Source organism: Saccopteryx bilineata, chromosome 2 (genome assembly GCF_036850765.1).
Source record: "Saccopteryx bilineata isolate mSacBil1 chromosome 2, mSacBil1_pri_phased_curated, whole genome shotgun sequence".
NCBI classification, from domain to species: domain Eukaryota; kingdom Metazoa; phylum Chordata; class Mammalia; order Chiroptera; family Emballonuridae; genus Saccopteryx; species Saccopteryx bilineata.
In genome coordinates, this window is record NC_089491.1 from 360,943,131 (window position 1) to 360,961,840 (window position 18,710).

The window sequence follows — 18,710 nt, forward strand, 5'->3', positions numbered from 1 at the left end:
CTGGCTTGAGCGTGGGCATATCCGGCTTGAGCACGGGGTCACCAGCTTGAGCATGGGATCACAGACATGAATGACCCCATGGTCGCTGGCTTGAATCCCAAGATCGCTGGCTTCAGCAAGGGGTCACAGGCTTGGCTTGAACCCCCTGGTCAAAGCATATATGAGAAGCAATCGACGGACAACTAAAGTGATGCAACTACAAGTGGATGCTTCTCATCTCTCTCCCTTCCTGTCTGTCTCTCTTGCTAAAAAAGTAAAATAAAATAAATTTAAAACTAGGGAAATATCTAGGTGATCTGGGTGGGTCCAATGAAATCACAGGGTCTTTAAAAGTGAAAGAGGCTCTGATAAGTTCTGCAGTAAAGTAAACCTGTTTAACAATCTTTTCCAATGTTATTTGACCACAGAACCACTCTTGTTTTTTTCAAACATAATATGAACCTCCAGCTAGGACTGCTTCTTATAAAATGCTGGACAGGAAATTCTCTGGCAGGTTTCTCCGCCTCAGCAGGCAGGTAGTGCTGACTTGAGGTTCCTGGGAGGTCTGCAGGGTGTGGGGCTGCCTGGGTGTTCTGGGTGGAGGGCAATGGCTGAGGTCCCAGCAGCTTGCCTGGGCTCTGAGGGGAAGTGAGAGTATGGGCCTCCCTGGGTGCCCCCAAGCCCAGCCTGGGCCCCTGTCACCCCAGGCAGAGCGGGTCAGCAGGCCTCGGGCAGACCCCCTCACCTTACTGGCTCCTGGCAGCAGGTGCAGCTTGACATAGGGGTCTGCCAGCCCATTGTGGTCCATTGGCTTCAGGCCCTGAGCAGAGGAGAACAGCAAAGGCTATGAGTTGGGGGTCAGGGACACAGAGCAGCCAGGGCCTCTAGGCACCTGGCTCAGCAGGCATCCCTTGTCCCCTCGGCCGCCTGGCTGGGTCCACTTAAGACCCTCTTCACAGAAGACCCCTGGCTCCACACTCTGAGAATGGGGGAGTAAGGATGGCTCAGAGCTGGTGTAATCTCCCCTCCCCCAAATATCCTGGCCCAGGGCAGGTGCCATGGGGCGTCTTTGTCAGAGCAGCCTTTCTCTTTCTAGTCTCCTTACTAGGTGACTCCCCTTTCTCTGAACGGAGCCCTCATTATCCTGCTTTGGTCAGGCCCTTCCTTCTTCCTGACTGCCCTCCCCCCACTCGCCAAGCGAAACTTCCCTCACTGACCCTAAGTCCACATGCCCGTCTGCCCGCTCATCCACCTGCGTCGCTCTGTGGCTGTAGAAGACTGTTCTATGTCCAGGAGACCAGGCCTGATCTCTCTCTGGCTCTGTCACAGCTCCCTGTGTCTATAGAGGCCACAGAGCTAGCTGCTGGACAGAGGGGACCTCCACAAGGTGGCATCCCTCACTCACTCTGCAGTCAGTGTGCACGGCCAGGCAGCCAGTGGAACCGTAAACAGACAGGACTTAGCTGACCTCATGCCTGCCCTTGCTTCTGAAAACTATTTTTTTCTTCTAGGACGGTGCACAGGGATGCAGGGAGGCAGCTATGGCGTGTGTAGGCAGAGCTGGCAGCCCTGAGACATCATTCAGAGGGGAACTGCAAGTTGGTGGCACGTGACCAGGCCCACTTCTAAGGGGAGCTGAGGCTCCCCTCCTGCCCCCGCTCCCACCTTGGTTTTTAAAGGAGCTCCTGGGGAGGGGGGGCGCTTCCACGAAGAGGCCCTCGGGTTCTAGAGCTAGGCTGGCCTGGCCTAGCCTGGCCTGTCAGCTCCTGCACCTATGAGTTGGGTAAGGAGATTAGTTCCTTGGCCTCCGAGCCTCAGCTTTATCATGTAAAAGAGATTAACAGTTCTCACTTCCCAGGGCTGGAGTGAGAATTGAGGAGGTAATGCTGACCAAAGGCCTGGACAGCGGGAGGGGGGGGGGGGTTGGCTCCCCTTTCCCAACACGCTAGCCCCTTGGGAAGAAGCTGGAGACATGGCTGAGGGCTGGAGTGGGGCATCTGAGCCCTGCCCTGCTCCGTGGGGCTGGCTCTGGGACAAGGCTTGGCTCAGGGGCTCTGTGTGCACCATGGCAAGGACGTGGCCCTTCCGGACGCAAGCCCCTCATCCAGCCTCTTGCCTGCTCCCAAGATGTGCCCAGACTGGTTGTCTGTCAGTGTCCTCAGATCCTCTGTGGAGATGAGGGCCCACGTGTCCGTGCGCCTGTGGGTGGGTGCCTGCCCCCTGGCACCGTCCAGGACAGCACTGGGTACTGAGCTCTTGCCATTCAATGCTCACAACCACCACACAGGTGGGGATGATCAACCCTCTTTTACGGATGAGCAAACTGAGGCTGCTCTGCTTCCCCAGGGGGAGGGTGGTCAAACTGGGGTCCAGTGCGAGGGCATTTGGCCTCCCCCTAGACTCCTCTGAGGGGCCCTGCCTGTCCGCCTCCTTATGCCTGGGGCTCCTCCCCAAACCCCAACCCAGAGCCCACCCCTCCCCAGCCTGCGCCACCCCCTCCTCTGCAGAATGGGGTGCAAGCAGGGAACGATCTGGAGAGTGGGGGGTCTGCCAAGGCTCAGCGTCCTCCAACCCCCCCCCCAATGCCTCGAGGACACATCCCTAAATGAACACGCACACGTGTGCACACACAGGTGCCTAGAGACCTGTACACAGGCACACACGTGTCCACACCGCACCACTCCTACACAGCCCCTCTGCGGCACACAGCCCAGGAGGGCGCCGGGTCTGGGATGGGGAGGGAAGGCATGGCTCTGGTCAGAGGGACCTGGCAGCCAGGGCCCACTCTGTCTTCAAGCCTGGACGACCTGTGTGAAGCTGGGTGGAGGGAGAGGGGAAGGGATCCATTCGCACTTTGCAGTCTGCCCTCCACCTTGGCTTAGCTGGGGGTCACCAGATTCTCAGCTCTGTACCCGGGGGAGGGCATGCCCTGCATCACTGCCCAAGCAGCTCCCAGAGGACGGGGTAGGGGTCAGGATGGACGGGCAGGCCTCTAGGTGCCCAACTACGGCCCGGGGCCAACCTGGATGATACTCACCCCTGCCGTGGCAGTCCAGGTGTGGCGGCCCGCGCTGCGTGGGGCACAGCTGGGGCGATAGCAGACAACCTATCCCTCTGGGTGGGCAGAGCCACGGCAGGGTGGGAGGGAGGGGCAGAGAAGCTCACAGGTTGGGGGACTAGGGATGGGTTCTGGGCCAGGCAGCTCCTTGCTCTGAGCCAGGCCCACGACTCTACTGGGAGGTTCTACTAGGCTGCACTGTCGGCCTTACCTCACGAGAGAACATCAACTTCGGCACCTTCCTCCCAGAGGGCGCGATACGTGGGGGATGAAGGGAACAGCGTGGCTGAGAACACAGAGCTGACATGTGCCAGCCCGAGGGACAGGGCTACTCACGGCCCGACCCAGAGAGCAAGGCTCAGGCCCTGACTCTAAGAGACGAATCCCCTGCCTGGAGTGACCTGGGCGTCCAGAGTGGGACAGTGGCACCTCCCTCCGGCTCAGGGGGCCTCTGTCCCCTGAAAGCCCCGCCCAGGCCCAGGCCCTCGTCCTCTCATTCTCCTCCCCTCTCTGACATTCTGCTCCTTCCCCAGAACCCCTCTCCACAGAGCTTCTGAGAGCAGCCGAGATGATTTAGGCACAAATTCTCCTCTGCCCTGCTCCTGCACAGCACGGACACAACCACGCCTGGACAGAAAACAGAGGGAAGACTGGCCTTCCGACCTCAGCCCCTCCTCTACGACCCTGGGCCTGGGGACAGTGAGAGCGCCCGGGGCCTACCTTGGCCTTGCTGATGGTGCAGTGGAGGGCGTTGTTCTCCTGGTCGTAGAGGAGGCTGAAGTCCAGGGTGCCCAGGGCGGCTGTGGACAGAGGAGGTCTGAGGTCATGCGTTGGCTGCATGGTGGAGAAGCGTCACCCACCTCTGTGAGGTTGAACACGGTGCCAATACCCACAGTGACTGCCACTAATTGAGCACCTACTCCAAGCCCATCCCTCCACCCAGCTTCCCAGTCCTGCCAAACCTGGGAAGTGAGCAATATGCTCCCCACTTTCTAGATGAGGGGCTGAGGCTCAGAGGGGACAGGTTAGTCACCTCCAGGCACCATGAGTGGAGACCCCAGAGTCAAACCCAGGTAGGTGGTTGGTTGCACAGCCCAGGCCTCTAAACTCTGCACTCTGGTGCCTAACCTGCGGTTGGACCAGTGTGGTGCCCACATGTCCTGGGCATTTAGCTAAAGGACTTCCTGCCCTTGTTGAGCAACTGACAGTCAGGGCTCCAGCCTCAGTTTCCCTCACCTGTCAACTGTCACAAGGATGGTGTGGGGAGGCAGAAGAGACAGGGCTTTGGGAAGCGGTAGGCCCTGGCAGGCTGATTGGCTGATCCACTCACCCACCTTCCAGCAACACTCAGGGTGCAGCTCCCTGGTCTCTGGTCCCCTGGGGGCCTGGGAAGGCTTTGAGGAGTCAGCTGGGTCCTCATGCTGTTACCAGCAAGCCTCTTAAGGGAACCGGGCAATTCCCAAGGGCTGGGCAGAGAAAGCAGCAATAATTGAGTGCAGCTGCTACCCTTGGCGGCAGTCACACATGGCAGCTGTGGCCTCCCATGTCAACGTGGCTCCCGGCACGAAGATGAGAGTTGTGGTGGGAGCAGCCTTTGGAGCAGGTCTCTGGACAGCGAAGTGCACATTCGCAGGATGCCATTAGGAGCCCAGATTGTGCTCACAGGCTGCTGGGCTGGTCAACTGGCACCCAATTCCTTCCTTCCTTTCCAAGTGTCTACAATATGCAGACTGTAGGGATGACGGCAATAAGGCATGGTTCCTGCCCTAGCGAAAGCACAGCTTAATGGGAGAAACAGACGAAAAGAATGTGCCACAACAGAGTCTGGTGAGCCGGAAGCGATGGGTGGATGCCGGGCCTTGGTGTGAAGTGTGGCCATCAGGGAAGGCTTTCCTGGAGGAGGTGATACTTCTGCTCCATGAAGGAGCAGTAGGAGTTGGCTAGCGCACAGTGGGGCTAGGGAAGGGACATTCCAACCACAGGCCAAGTAGAGGGTGGGCAGCTGAGTAACTGGAGTGATGCTCGGGGAGGGCAGGGCACCCAACATGGGTCTAGATCAGGGGTCCCCAAACTACGGCCCGCGGGCCACATGCGGCCCCCTGAGGCCATTTATCCAGCCCCCGCCGCACTTCCGGAAGGGGCACCTCTTTCATTGGTGGTCAGTAAGAGGAGCACATTGACCATCTCATTAGCCAAAAGCAGGCCCATAGTTCCCATTGAAATACTGGTCAGTTTGTTGATTTAAATTTACTTGTTCTTCCTTTTAAATATTGTATTTGTTCCCGTTTTGTTTTTTTTACTTTAAAATAAGATTTGTGCAGTGTGCATAGGGATTTGTTCATAGTTTTTTCTTATAGTCCGGCCCTCCAACGGTCTGAGGGACAGTGAACTGGCCCCCTGTGTAAAAAGTTTGGGGACCCCTGGTCTAGATCAAACTACTGGCCAAGTCCGGACACACCCATCCATTCACATCTGAACCACAGATGCCTTCTCACTTTTAACAATGGCAAAGCTGAGTAGATGTCACAGGGACAGTACCGCCCGATGATCCCTGGGGCCCAGGCCTGGCAAAGTTCTGGGGTTGCGGAGAAATGGGCAAATTAAAATATGTGCATGTGAAGCTGCCCTTTCTTCTGACATGATGGCACCAAGTCACGTGTGTCTTGCTCCCCAGCTCTAACACAGGATAAGGCACACAGCTCAGCATCTCTGTCCTTGCCTGGGGCACATGACCCTGGGTTCAAATCCCAGCTCTGCCCTTCTTTGCTGTGACCTGTGGCAGCTTATCTCTCTGCCTCAGTTTCCTCTGCGAGATGGAGATGCAGTAGTATCCCCTCCACAGCATCCTGCTTTCTAACACACCCAGGATACGGCAAGCGCTCAGTAGATAATTATAGACGGCGTTGACCTGTTTAGGTGACTTTTCTAGAGAACTGTACTTGGCCCTCTGAGACACCTTCTGGAATGAACTCGTTCCAAACTGGATCGCTCCCCTCACAGGCTCCGTGAGTAGAACACACAACCGGTGCCTTACACTTTTCTGTAACCTGAGTCATTGCCATGCAGATGATTACTGTCCTGTGCCACCATCACAGCACAGACACGAAAGGAGGTGTGAGATGATTCCTCCACCCAGTGACCCTAGGGGGCTGCTCTTTTTGAGGTTTTCTTCATCTTTTTTGCTGCCTGCTTTGCCATCAGTTTGAAACTCCTGTTAGAGTACTTGCCTCTGTGAGCACAAACAGTTCTCCCTCCTATTCAGTAGTTCCTTGTTTATTCTGTGAAACCAGGTGAGAATTCTTGTTCGAATGTGTCCAAGCTGAGAGTCCACAGGCCTTGAGTGGATGCTAAAGGACCTTTTCCTGAGTAGACTATGTTGCTCTAAAGCTAACTGTGTCTGGCTTTTGGCTGCCTGCGTTCCTCACTCCCAATGGAGGCGGACAGGTGGGGGTGCTCTAAATGAGGTTCTCCATGCTTTTGAAATACAGTAATACTCTCCAAAGTTGTTGGCTTTACACAACAGTCCATTATTTTGCTGTTCTGTTCAGGCCTATCCGTGGCTTGTTCCCCCCGGACATTAGACTCCTGAGAGCAGGGACCATGCCTCGGCCTCACCTGGGACATCAGCAGATATTCAATCCACACGGCCAGTTCATTCAAACCAACTCTCTCTCCAGCTGCCCTGTACGGTGCTGCCCGCATGTTAAATGCACACTACATGATCTCTCCCTGTTTCCCAGAGAAGGCCAAGCCAGTGTGATGGAGGGGCTACCCACCTCTCACTGGGAAACAAACAGCTCCCGGAGGAGAGAGACTGTTCCACTGGGTCTCCAGACATCCCTGTTTAAGAAGGAACCGAGGCTGCTCAGTGGAACTGACACCTGTTATTACCTTCCAGGAAGGAACAACATGCTTACTGTCGCCCCAGGGTGAGCCTGACCAATTTCTTTGAACTCCAATGTCAGTTTTGTAAGAAATAATAGTTTATAAATAGAAGCTTGGTCACCATTTTTAGAGACTTGCCAGTGGTGGAGCTTGCTTAGGGAGCTGATGGTCCAATAGCCTTCATTTCCCATTCAGAGAAATGAGGCTCAGAGAGGGGAGGTGACCTGGTCAGGGTGGCACAGCACAGCTGGACACAGAATCTAGGCCTCTTCATTTCCATCCTGATCATTCTTGCCATAAAGCCTAGTGGCTTCCTTTTTTTCCTTTCTGCTATTTAGTTTAGCTGAAATCTCAGGAGGATGCAAAGGAGAGAGAAGCAGAGCTGCTCTTGGGGACCATGAAAGGCTTGGCCGTGCCCTGCAAGGGGCCCCTGAGTTGGAAATGCACCCTGGGCTGTGGTGCAGGCGAGGAGGGCCCCCAGGGCAGGTGAAGGTGCTCCTCTGTGTGAGCCACTGGGTGCTGCCCTTGAGTCCCTCAAATCACATGTCCTGGCTAAAGTTTACATCCTGGGAAAAATAATGAGACTTGGTCACTAATGGGCCTTTGAGAGTTGTCACCCGCTTGTTGATAATTATAGAGCTTTAATGGGCTAATTCAGAGGAAATCAAGCTCAAGCCCCTGTCGGTTCCTCTGTGGCTGAACGTCCCTCTGCTCTGCTGCTGAAGACTGACAGTATCATTGTGACCTTGGTTTGCACCTGCACTTTCGGCACCCGCACACCCTTGGATATATGGAATCAACACTGTTTTCTAAATTTTTTTTTTTTGAAGAAAAACAGAGGCCCTTCAGGTAGTTTTAAAAATCTATGGCAGGAGCCACAAAAATGACCAAGCCTGAGTAGAGACTATTTTGTTGTTGGGGAAACTGAGGCACTGAGCTGGGTACTTACTGCAGGGGATACAAGGGGAATGGCCATATTCCCCTGCTTCCTAAGAGCTCAGAGGCAGAGGGTTAGGACTTTGATAAATGTATTCGTCCCCCTGCTTTAAACTGTTCAAAGGTTCTCCACGGCCTCCTGGACTCATTTCAACGTCCTCAGTGTGGCAGTCAAAGCCCTCAGTTCCTCTGAGATATGATGGCTTCGGCCTCATCTTTAGTTTTTTCCCCTTTCTTCCAGCCACTTAACTTGACTGATCTGCCTCCGCTGGTTGTTGCCCACACCTCTGCACCTGTGCCCATGGCAGCCCCTCTGCTAGGCGCCCCTCCCTTCCTCCTTCCTCTCTACCAGTCTGCTTCCTCCCTCCCCGCAGCCTCTGAGCAGAGCCCGCTCTGTGGGTGAACCCCGCACGCCAGCGCTCTCCACTGGGGGCCCGCCTCCCTGTCCTCACTGCTGGCCATTTTGATTTTCATGAATTTCTTGCTGTCAGCAACTGTGTTGTGGGCATTCTTTTCTTTCTTTCTTTCTTTCTTTCTTTCTTTCTTTCTTTCTTTCTTTCTTTCTTTCTTTCTTTTTTTTAACAGAGACAGAGAGAGTCAGAGAGAGGGATATATAGTGACAAACAGACAGGAATGAAGAGAGATGAGAAGCATCAATCATCAGTTTTTCGTTGCGACACCTTATTTGTTCGTTGATTGCTTTCTCATATGTGCTTTGACTGTGGGTCTTCAGCAGACTGAGTAACCCCTTGCTTGAGCCAGCGACCTTGGGTCCAAGCTGGTGAGCTTTGCTCAAACCAGGTGAGCCCGTGCTCAAGCTGGTGACCTTGGGGTCTCAAACCTAGGTCCTCTGCATCCCAGTCCGATGCTCTATCCACTGCGCCCAGCACAGTGCCTGTAACAGAGTTGGTCTTGTAATGTTCAGTGCATAAAAGTATGGCCCGGGCAGAACATGACTGGTTCAGAGAAAGGGAGATCACTGCTATTGGGGCCCAGGAAATGGCCCCAGCCGAGGGCCTTCGGGGCCAGGCCTCAAGGAGATTCCTACTCCTTTCTTGCTCCAGGCCGTCAGGGAATCAGTCCTGCTCCAGCCCAGGCTGAAACCTGCAGGGCAAGTGTCAACATGGGCAAATGATGCAATTCTGGTCAATGAGGCAGATCCACCCAGCAAGCCCCCTATAGGGTGATGCTCTGCCCGTCTGGGCTGCTGATCCATTGCTTGGCAACTGAGCTATTTTAGTGCCTGAGGCGAGGCCATGCTGCCATCCTCAGCGCCCGGGGCCAACTTGCTGTGGGAGAGGAAGAGAGAGAAAGGGGGAATAGGTGGAGAAGCAGATGGTCACTTCTCCCGTGTGCCCTGACTGGGAATTGAACCCGGAACATCCACATGCCAGGCCGACACTCTACCACTGAGCCAACCAGCCAGGGCTAATTTCCTCACTTTTAAAGTCAGTCATGGGAGAGGAAATTGATCCTTATCAAAGTTAGGATTTATTGTTACATGTGATGGCTGGATCTGCAGCAGCCACCTTGGACCATGATGGAGGTCAGCCTAAGAGGAACTGGAGCATGGCCAAGTGGAAAGAGACACAGAACCATCACCATTGATGTCACTGATGAGTTGTTACCTAAGTCTATCCCAGTGCTACCGACCTCAACAGTCCTCAGTGTTTAACACACTTTGAGTTTTCTGTTATTTGCAACCCAAAGCACTCTAGTTATTATAGCTTTGAAGAATGGACTGGGTCTCCACAGGTGGAGAGTGGGTAGGCAGGGGAGTAGTACATGCAAAGGGTGGGTATTAGGGCCCATCTAGAGGGCAGCAAGCCTCAGAGTTTAGCTTAGCCAGGTGCATTGTAGACTACTGGTGGGAGAGGGGGGTACCTTTTTTTGTGGCAGAGACAGAGAGAGTCAGAGAAAGACAGACTAGAAAGGGAGAGAGATGAGAAACATCAATTCTTTGTTGTGGCTCCTTAGTTGTTCACTGATTGATTTCTCATATGTGCCTTGACCGCAGGTCTACAGCAGACCAAGTGACCCCTTGCTTGAGCCAGCGACTTTGGGCTCAAGCTGCTGAGCTTTGCTCAAACCAGATGAGCCTGCGCTCAAGCTGGCAACCTTGGAGTCTCAAACCTGGGTCCTCCACATCCCAGTCTGACGCTCTATCCACTGCGCCACCGCCTGGTCAGGCGAGATACTTCTAACTCTAACATTCACTGTGTTTTCTCCCCATCATTACTCCTCTATTAGATCAGTCTGAAACATGTCAACTTCATGCTTGTGCCCTGGGGTGACTTAATAAGAAAGAGCTTTTAAGAGAAAGAAAAAAGTCTGAATAAATAAACAGCACTTCACTCTTGGCCTTGGACCACAGAACAACCGCCCTAATTTCTTTTTGTTAGAAGAGAGATAATCCAATAATTAGGGCAGCAAATCAGCAAATAGCATAACCCTGTCTAAAGCTGTAAAGAACCATCTGGCTTGAGTCATTTAGGCTTATCCTGGGGATCTGGTTGTCAGAGCTGAGAGGTGTGGCCTGGTACTGGGTGGAGAGCAGTTCTGCCCCAGAACTTGGTCCCCTGTGGGCAGGTGCCAAGATTTCCGTGCTCCCATGCCTAGGATGTTTGCTCAGCCACTGATGGGACCCAAGCCCATCGTGGCCTGCCGCTTGAAGGAGGGGAGGGGGCCCCAGCTGGCCCTGGCTCTGCCACACTCCCTCCTCCCTAGCTCTTTTCAGCAGAGTGCCCTGGTTATAGGGGCATGACCAGTCCACAGTTAGGTAGGCAAGGCTGTGTCCCAGACTGTCTTACACTGCTGACCCTAAGTGTGTCTGTCCCCTGCTAGGACACGTGAGCTCTCTCTTGCTGGGACAGTGCTCCACGAAGGACTGCTGAGTTGATGAACTGGAGATGTGGCAGTTGGCCTGAGTTTTGGACTTTTTGGTCCTCAGCTTGCCCAAGGGTTCAGGGACAGCCAAAAGAAACCACTAAATCTCTCACCTCTTTGTTGTGTGTCACCCAGAGGACCCTTGGTGGCACTCTGAGGGTTGCCTGAAGCTCAGGCAGAAGCCCTGCCCCTCACTCCCTTGGAGTAGAAGGAAGGATGCTGTAAATAGGAGCAGGTTCTCCATCCCGTCTTCTGGAGGTGACTTTGGATCCAGGGCATCCAAAGGGGTGACTTAGGTCCCAGTTAGGGCCTGCCCAGAGGCACAGCAAGTGAGGGGGTGCAATTTGCCCAGGGGCCCAGGAACTCGGGGGTGGGGAAGATCCAGGGTACAGCCCTGAGGCCAACAACTTCTCTTGACCCAATTTCCCCAAGCTGGCAGGAAAGTGGAGGGAGAGGACTGCTCTCCACCGCCATGCCCTGGGGGCAGGGCATCAGTATGCCAGCCTCTGGCCAGAGGGCTGTGGTCCAGGCCCAGAGAAAGTGCATAGCAGACAGATTCCCCACACAGGCCTGGGCTATGACCCACCTCAGCTGATGGGCCTCCTCCCACTCCTCCGTAGGTAGGGCGTTGAGAGATCTGCTACCCCCTCCCTCCTTCCCACCCTAGTGGTGCTGATAACTCCACCATCAGCTTCCAGAGGCACATTTTATGCTGGGGTAACTCCAGACTTCCAGCCAGAGGCCCTTGTGAGTATTCAAAGCTAGCGCAGGCAACCTCGCTGCGCTGCGCTGCGCGGGGGATGGGACTGGATGAGTCGTGGCGCCGCCTGCGAGTGACTCCGGCTCCGAAAGGTTAACATCCCGGGCAGGGCTGGCCTTTGACGCTTGTTCCCAGGTCTGAGAGTGACGCGGCTGGGGCTACAGCTGGTCTGGGGGCCTTGCAAGCAGTGCTTAATCCCCTCCCCACCCCCATCCCGCTCAAATCCATTCCGCACCGGGAAGCATCCTCTTCAGCCCCCGTTTCCCTCCAGTCCCAGGTCGGGCGGGGCAGGCAACCTCAGGGACAGGGTTAGCCCAAAGAGCGCCCGCCTGCCGGCCTCGGCCCCAGGGGACCCCGGGGCTCGTCTACTCACTGGGGCTGGGGGCTCAGCCCCGGGAGGCGGAGGCGCGGGCTGGGGCCCCTTCCTGTCTGGGAAATCGGACGTAACAGGTGGGGGAAGGTCGGCGGCCCGGCGGGTGCAGTGGCTGGGGGTCCACAGGCACGGGAGGAGGAACCGCCAAGGTTTTTCCAAAGGCCAAGCGTCCCCGCAGTCCTCTGGTCCTCGGCCCGCGCGCCAGCAAAACCACTGCGCTCTGCGGGCCGCCGGGCCCACCCCGGAGGCCGCCCCGGCCCCAGCCCCTGACCCCCTCCCCGTGCCGCTCCATTCCGACCTTCGGCGTAAAGGCCGGCCGGCGGTCGGGCGGAGAGCTACCGAGCGGGCGGCAGCAACTGGTGTCTCCCCAGGGCGCAGCTCCGCCCTTCCCGGGAACAAAAGCCGCCGCCCGCGCCGGAGCTCCAGGCGGCGGGCCGAGAGGGGGTGCGGCGTGGGTTCTAGGGAGCTGGACCTCAGATTGGGACACCCCCAGGGGCGTCCCCAAACTTCCCACCTCTCTGGCTTAGGTCGGGGGAGGTGTGGGGCTGGGTCTGCACGGCGCGCGGAGAGCGCGAGGAACCGACAAGGGGGCCGCGACTCCGCAGGGTGTACATGCCCACGGGCAAGAGAGACCGTAGGGAGACCAAGGGGCCAGCGCCTCGGGGAGGGCGCGAGATGCCGAGCCACGGGAGGGGGTGCGAAGTCGGCGAGTTGGAAACTTACTGCAGTCGTCGGACTCGTAGCCGTCGGCGTCCGGCTCCTCCTCGGGCGGCTTGGCGGGCGGCCGCGCTGGGCTTGGGCCGGGGCTTGGGTCCGGGCTGGCGCCGTAGGCTCCGAAGAGCTGGTCGACATCCTCGTCGTCGTCGTGGGCGCCGTCGGAGGGGCTGCGGCGGCCAGCGCTGGCTACAGCCGAGCGCGCGGGGGCGTCCAGCGGAGCAGCAGCGCGCGGCCCTGCTGCCGGGGGCAGGCCCCGCGGGAAGCGGGGGAAGTAGTCGGAGATCTGCTTGATGGGCCGGATGGGGCCGGGGCACACGTCGATGGCCATATGCTCTTGGATGCTGATGGTCGCCTTCTCCCCGCGCCGCCGGAGGGTCATGCAGGCAGCACGGCCTCGCCCGGGCGCGGCCCGGCCTGGTCTGGCGCAGCCCCGGCCCGGGGGTGGGGGGGGCTCAGCAGGCCCGGCGGGGCGCGGCGGGGGGTGTGGGCAGTGCCAGCGGCGCCCCCAGGACGGCCCTGACGCGACTGCTACCTGCTCCGCGGCAGCGGGCGCGAGTGAGTGCCAGGGGCCAGGAGGCAGGGGGCGGGCCCAGCCCGCGTCACCCGGTAGCAACCAAGCAGTGTGTGTGCGGGCTGCGCGGGCGGCGCGGAGCCCAGCAAGCCGAGCAAGCCGAGCAAACCGAGCAAGCCGAGCAGCGCCGCACTCAATAGCACTCACACCCGCGCGCACGCCGGCCCAGGACCCCGCGCGCGCACACACACAGGAGGGCAGGGCGCTTTCCACTCACGCACGGTCGCAGGACAAGCAAGGAGCTGAGCAGAGACACACAGGGCGCACACTCCCCACGTTCCAGCCCGTGCCAGCACTTGCTGGGTCCCGTTCACGCTTACAGAACACATGCAGCTGTGCAAGGGACACCTCAGTCACACACAAACGTGTAGACACTTGGTAGAAGTGTCTGCTGGCTCATATCTGCAGGACACACACCCAAACATATCTATCTATACAGGGTTGGTTGAGTACATCGCTAACAATACACAAACACATAGGCATAGAGGTAGTCAGGGGATTGGGCACAGTCTTCCATGCCCCAAGCATGACCAACAGGACACAATAACACACCATAGAAGTGATAGGGGGTTCTGCACCGACACCCTCCCAACACACACACACACACACACACACACACACACACACACACACACACATCCAGTGGGATACACAGCCACACTAGGAGTGTGGGCACAGGCTGTTCACACACTAACAGGACGTATATGTCCTTAGCTGTCTAAGGTCATTGCTGACACAGTCTGTTCACACTTCCTCTGAGGCCACATACAAACACTGTAAACTCAATTTAGTCCCTTGCTTAGCTAGTGAGTAGTTGAAGGGACCCATGGAGATGGAGTCACAAGAACCTCGATCACAAGCTGTGGTCAGGAGGTGGGTGAGGGCAGGCAGGGCCAGGGCCAGAGAAGCCCTTCCAGAGGAGTGATGGAGGAGGCAGAGGTGGAGTGGCAGGGTGTGTGGACTGCCCATCCGCTCAGGCCTCACGCGGCCAGATAACTAAACAAATCCCAGACAGCCCAGCCCTGGCTGCTGTCCTGCTTTCCGGGAACAGAGCAATGCTGGGAATGGCTGCTGCTTATACAGGTGTGACCCCGGAAAGCCCTGGATATAAACAGGACATATTTACTCTCTGGTTTCTACTAACAGATAAGACATGCCTATCTTCTTGGCTGGGTCCTTTCCTTGAGGCTGAATGAGGGGCTGCAAGCCTGTGTCCCTCTCTCCACCATAACCCCTGTGGAGGGGTGGGGTGTGAAGAGAAAGGAGAGGAGACCTTGTCCTCATCACTTCCAGCTGCATCATCTGGAAGATCATTTGATCTCTCTGAATTTTAGTTTCCTCATCTGTGAAACGGGGCTAATTCAAACCTCACAGCCTTAAGGTGAGGTCCCATCCATCACAGAGTATGACAGATGCTCTACAGGGTTGCTGTCTCCTCTTCCTTCCCTTGGGAGATGAGACTCACTGGTGTGGAATGATGAACTGTATCTTTCATGGTAAGTTCTGCACTAGGCAGTGATGGTCACTATCTGTGGTTGAAAACTACAGTACACTGTGTCAAGGATGTTTGATAATGTCATCTCATCGATTCCTCATCCTGCCCTATGATGTAGGCAGGGTTTACTGTTCCCATTTTGCATTAAGGAAATGAAAGCTTAGATACAGTAACTTGCCTGGGGTGACTGCTAGCTGGTGGTAGAGCTGGTATTAAAACCCAGGTGTACTGCCTGTTTGAGGCTTCCACTCCCCCTCTCTGGTCTCTCCCTCCTCACCCCTACAGAGCTTCAGGGATCAGAGCACAGCTGGAAACAGGTAAAACTTTGTTTCCTAAACATTCTTCTTGCATGGGGAAAGCTCAGTTGAGGAGGAAGAAAAGGGGAGTAGAGCAAGGGCCAAGTGCTCAGGGGTTACAGTGGAAATGAGCCAGCCTGATTCTTAAGGACCATCTGTGATCCTAATGGGAGAAAAATTCAGTCTTCCAAGAGTGAAAGGCCAAGGGAAGGACCAGAGAGCCTGGAAACCTAACACAATGAGTTTCTCATTTCCAGGAATGCTTATGAGGATTAGTCCTTTAATAGGCACAGAATAACTCCTTCTGTGCCAGAGGTGGCTGCATCACTAAGTGGTTATGTAATGACAAAGGGTATTAAAATACAGACACTGAATCATCATTTTGTAATTCTTTCACTTGAGGCATAAGAGAACATTGTCAACATCTTACAGATGAAGAAACTGAGACTTTAGAATGTTAAGTGACTGAAAGTGAGAGCACAGATTCTGGCCCCTGACCCTGTGTTCTTTAGACATCAAAGATATATATACCCAGCCCTGGCCTGATAGTTTGATTGGTTAAGAGCATCCTCCCAATATGCAAAGGTTGTAGGTTTGATCCCCAGTCAAGGCACATACAGGAATAAATTGGTATTTCTATTTTATTCTCTCGGAAAAAAAAAAAAAAGTAAAAAGCTATGCCCATGTTCACTGGAGGTGGGGACAGAAGGGAGCTGAAAGCCATCCTGGCCTCTTGACCTGTGAATCTGTCTTTTTGGTAGATCAGCTCATGGCTCTTGGCTCTGCAGGTGCTCACTCTAGGGAGGGTCTAGAAGAAGGGGAGTAGAAGCCTGAGACTCGAAAGTATAGAGCCAGAGGACTCTAGGATGCTGTCTGGAGAAACACAGGGCATATGTATGGCTAACCTCTGGCAAGTGGTGGAGTTGAGAGTCACACTGAGGTCTGAGTTCATCTAGCGCTGAGCCCAGATGAGGTGGGGTAGGGTCCCTGGAGGGGTAGAATTGGTGTTATCTGGGCAGGTATGCAGTTTCTAGAAAGGATGCGGCTGTGGACTCAGGCAGACTTAGATTCAAAAGCCAGTGCCTCCCTCCTCCTGTGTCTGACTTGGGCAAGTCACTTACCCTAGGCCCTCAGTCTCATCTGTGAAGTGGATGAACAGCCTCATGAGAATTGGAGGTGCAGACGGATAGAAAGTGCATTGCGCAGTGCCTGGCATGCAACAGGCAGTCAGTGAATTATAACTCTCTTGCCTCTGCCTTCTTTGTGCAAAACACCGACAGATGCCCTGTGCCTGCCTCAGTTTCTCTACTGGTGAAGTATAGTTGGCTGCCCTCTCCCTGTCTGCTGAAGGACCAGGTGAGGAAGCAGGGGGAAAGTGCATTGGAAAGTGAGTGCAGTTGCTAACGCTGGGGCTCCAGCTGGCATGTGTGGGGATCTTTAAGAAGTTGGACATATCCAGAACCCATCAATCATATCACCTCTAGTCCCCATGCTGGGTGGCAGCACGGCATTTTGGATCGGCCCTTGGCAAAGTTGAGTGGATAGAGTCTGCCCTTGGTCAGAGCCCTCAGGAACTCTGTGCCCTGTTCCCTCCTGGCCCCACTTGCTTTGCTCTCAGGCTTCTAAGCTCCCACCTCCACCAACACAGCAAGGCTCCTGTCTAATGAAGTGGAGTGGGTTCTGGAGGGACGGCCTTGGAACTGTACCAACAGGACACCAATTAATAATGCAGATCTCAGACCCCTACCTCATTTCCACCGACTCAGAAATATTCAAGAAGACTCTGGGAGCATCATACAAGCACCCCTGGCTTATTTTTATTTTTTTATTTTTATTTTTTTTGTATTTTTCTGAGGCTGGAAATGGGGAGAGACAGTCAGACTCCTGCATGCGCCCGACCGGGATCCACCCAGCACGCCCACCAGGGGCAACGCTCTGTCCACCAGGGGGCGATGCTCTGCCCCTCCGGGGCGTCGCTCTGCCGCTACCAGAGCCACTCTAGCGCCTGGGGCAGAGGCCAAGGAGCCATCCCCAGCGCCCGGGCCATCTTTGCTCCAATGGAGCCTTGGCTGCGGGAGGGGAAGAGAGAGACAGAGAGGAAGGAGGGGGGTGGGGTGGAGAAGCAAATGGGCGCTTCTCCTATGCGCCCTGGCCGGGAATCGAACCCGGGTCCCCCGCACGCCAGGCTGACGCTCTACTGCTGAGCCAACTGGCCAGGGCCCACCCCTGGCTTATTTTTATGCCCAATTATTTTTATAAAGATTACTGGGCTAGGCCTGACCTGTGGTGGCTCAGTGGATAAAGCGTCAACCTGGAAACACTGAGGTTGCTGGTTCAAATCCCTGGCTTGCCTGGTCAAGGCACATATGGGAGTTGATGCTTCCTGCTCCTCCCCCTTCTCTCTCTCTCTCTCTCTATCTCCCCCCTCCTCTCTAAAAAAAAAAAAAAAAAAAAAGAATAAATAAATAAATAAAAAAATTAAAAAAAAAATGTTTAAAGATTACTGGGCTAGAAGGTGCTAATGGTTTAATACCGTGACTCTAACTTCTTTTGCTGTCTCCACACTGTTTAATGTGCAACACCTGGGGGCATGTGAGTCAGTATCTCTAGAGCACTCTGGCTAAGTCCCGATGGAGAGTCTGATACACCCCGCTTTGGGCATTCTGACCTGTTTCCTGGCTAAGAACCAGCAGTTAAAGCTTTTCCTTCCAGTAGGCAACAGGCATTAGAGGAAATGACCTTTACCCTGCACTTGGCTGGTGTCTGTGTGCTCTAGGAGGAAGGGCCCTCCCTGCCCTGACCTGACGGGCACCTCCAGTTGCCACCCTTCCCTGGTTACTGGCGGAGCTCTTAGTGTGCTGTGCTGATAGAGCCTTCTCTATTAACAGCAATGTCTTTTTTCTTTTTTTTTTTGCATTTTTCTGAAGCTGGAAACAGGGAGAGACAGTCAGACAGACTCCCGCATGCGCCCGACCGGGATCCACCCGGCACACCCACCATGGGGCGATGCTCTGCCCACCAGGGGGCGATGCTCTGCCCATCCTGGGCGTCGCCATGTTGCGACCAGAGCCACTCTAGCACCTGGGGCAGAGTCCACAGAGCCATCCCCAGCACCCGGGCCATCTTTGCTCCAATGGAGCCTTGGCTGCTGGAGGGGAAGAGTGAGACAGAGAGGAAGGCGCGGCGGAGGGGTGGAGAAGCAAATGGGCGCTTCTCCTGTGTGCCCTGGCCGGGAATCGAACCCGGGTCCTCCGCACGCTAGGCTGACGCTCTACCGCTGAGCCAACCGGCCAGGGCTTAACAGCAATTTCTAACCCAAAGGTGGGGCCAATGAAGACAGGACTCTGTTCACTCATTTCTTTATGAAAACATAGACCCTGTCCATGATTTAACACGTATTTATTGAGCATCTATACTGTGACAAGCCCTGTCCTGTATTCTGCAGGGCACCTGGTGATGAATGTAGCCCCATTTTCCTTTAGATTCTGACGACAAAGGGCAAATCAGGAGGGGACATGGGAGCTCTCCTCTTCCTTGGTGCAGACCGTGGCGGAACACCACCGCAAGTCAGTGTAAAAGTTTGCAATGCAGCCTGTGGCAGCTGAGAGGGAAACATGAGGTATTAAGCGATATTAAAAATGCAGCTCTTTCTGATAATTTATTATGTGCATTACACTCGTCACACTACATTTACCAGTGCAGTGGGGAGAAGTTAACACTTACCTAATGACACTATTTTGCAGACAGCAAGTGA

General features: G+C 55.2%; 1 protein-coding gene across 2 annotated transcripts in view; it reads right to left on the bottom strand.

Annotated features, from left to right (window-relative positions):
- DOC2B (double C2 domain beta) overlaps positions 1–13,171 on the bottom strand; it is a 35,392-nt gene extending 22,221 nt beyond the window's left edge. The window contains exons 1-4 of one of the 2 annotated variants that reach the window (XM_066263105.1): positions 12,601–13,171; positions 3,758–3,837; positions 3,249–3,275; positions 725–799 (exon numbers count right to left, since the gene is read on the bottom strand). In XM_066263105.1, coding sequence (XP_066119202.1) covers positions 725–799; positions 3,249–3,275; positions 3,758–3,837; positions 12,601–12,973 — 555 coding nt within the window. In that variant the 5' untranslated portion in view covers positions 12,974–13,171. The remainder of the gene's footprint in view (positions 1–724; positions 800–3,248; positions 3,276–3,757; positions 3,838–12,600) is intronic. The other variant, XM_066263107.1, reaches the window with a different exon arrangement.
- Between the last annotated feature and the right edge of the window lie 5,539 nt (positions 13,172–18,710).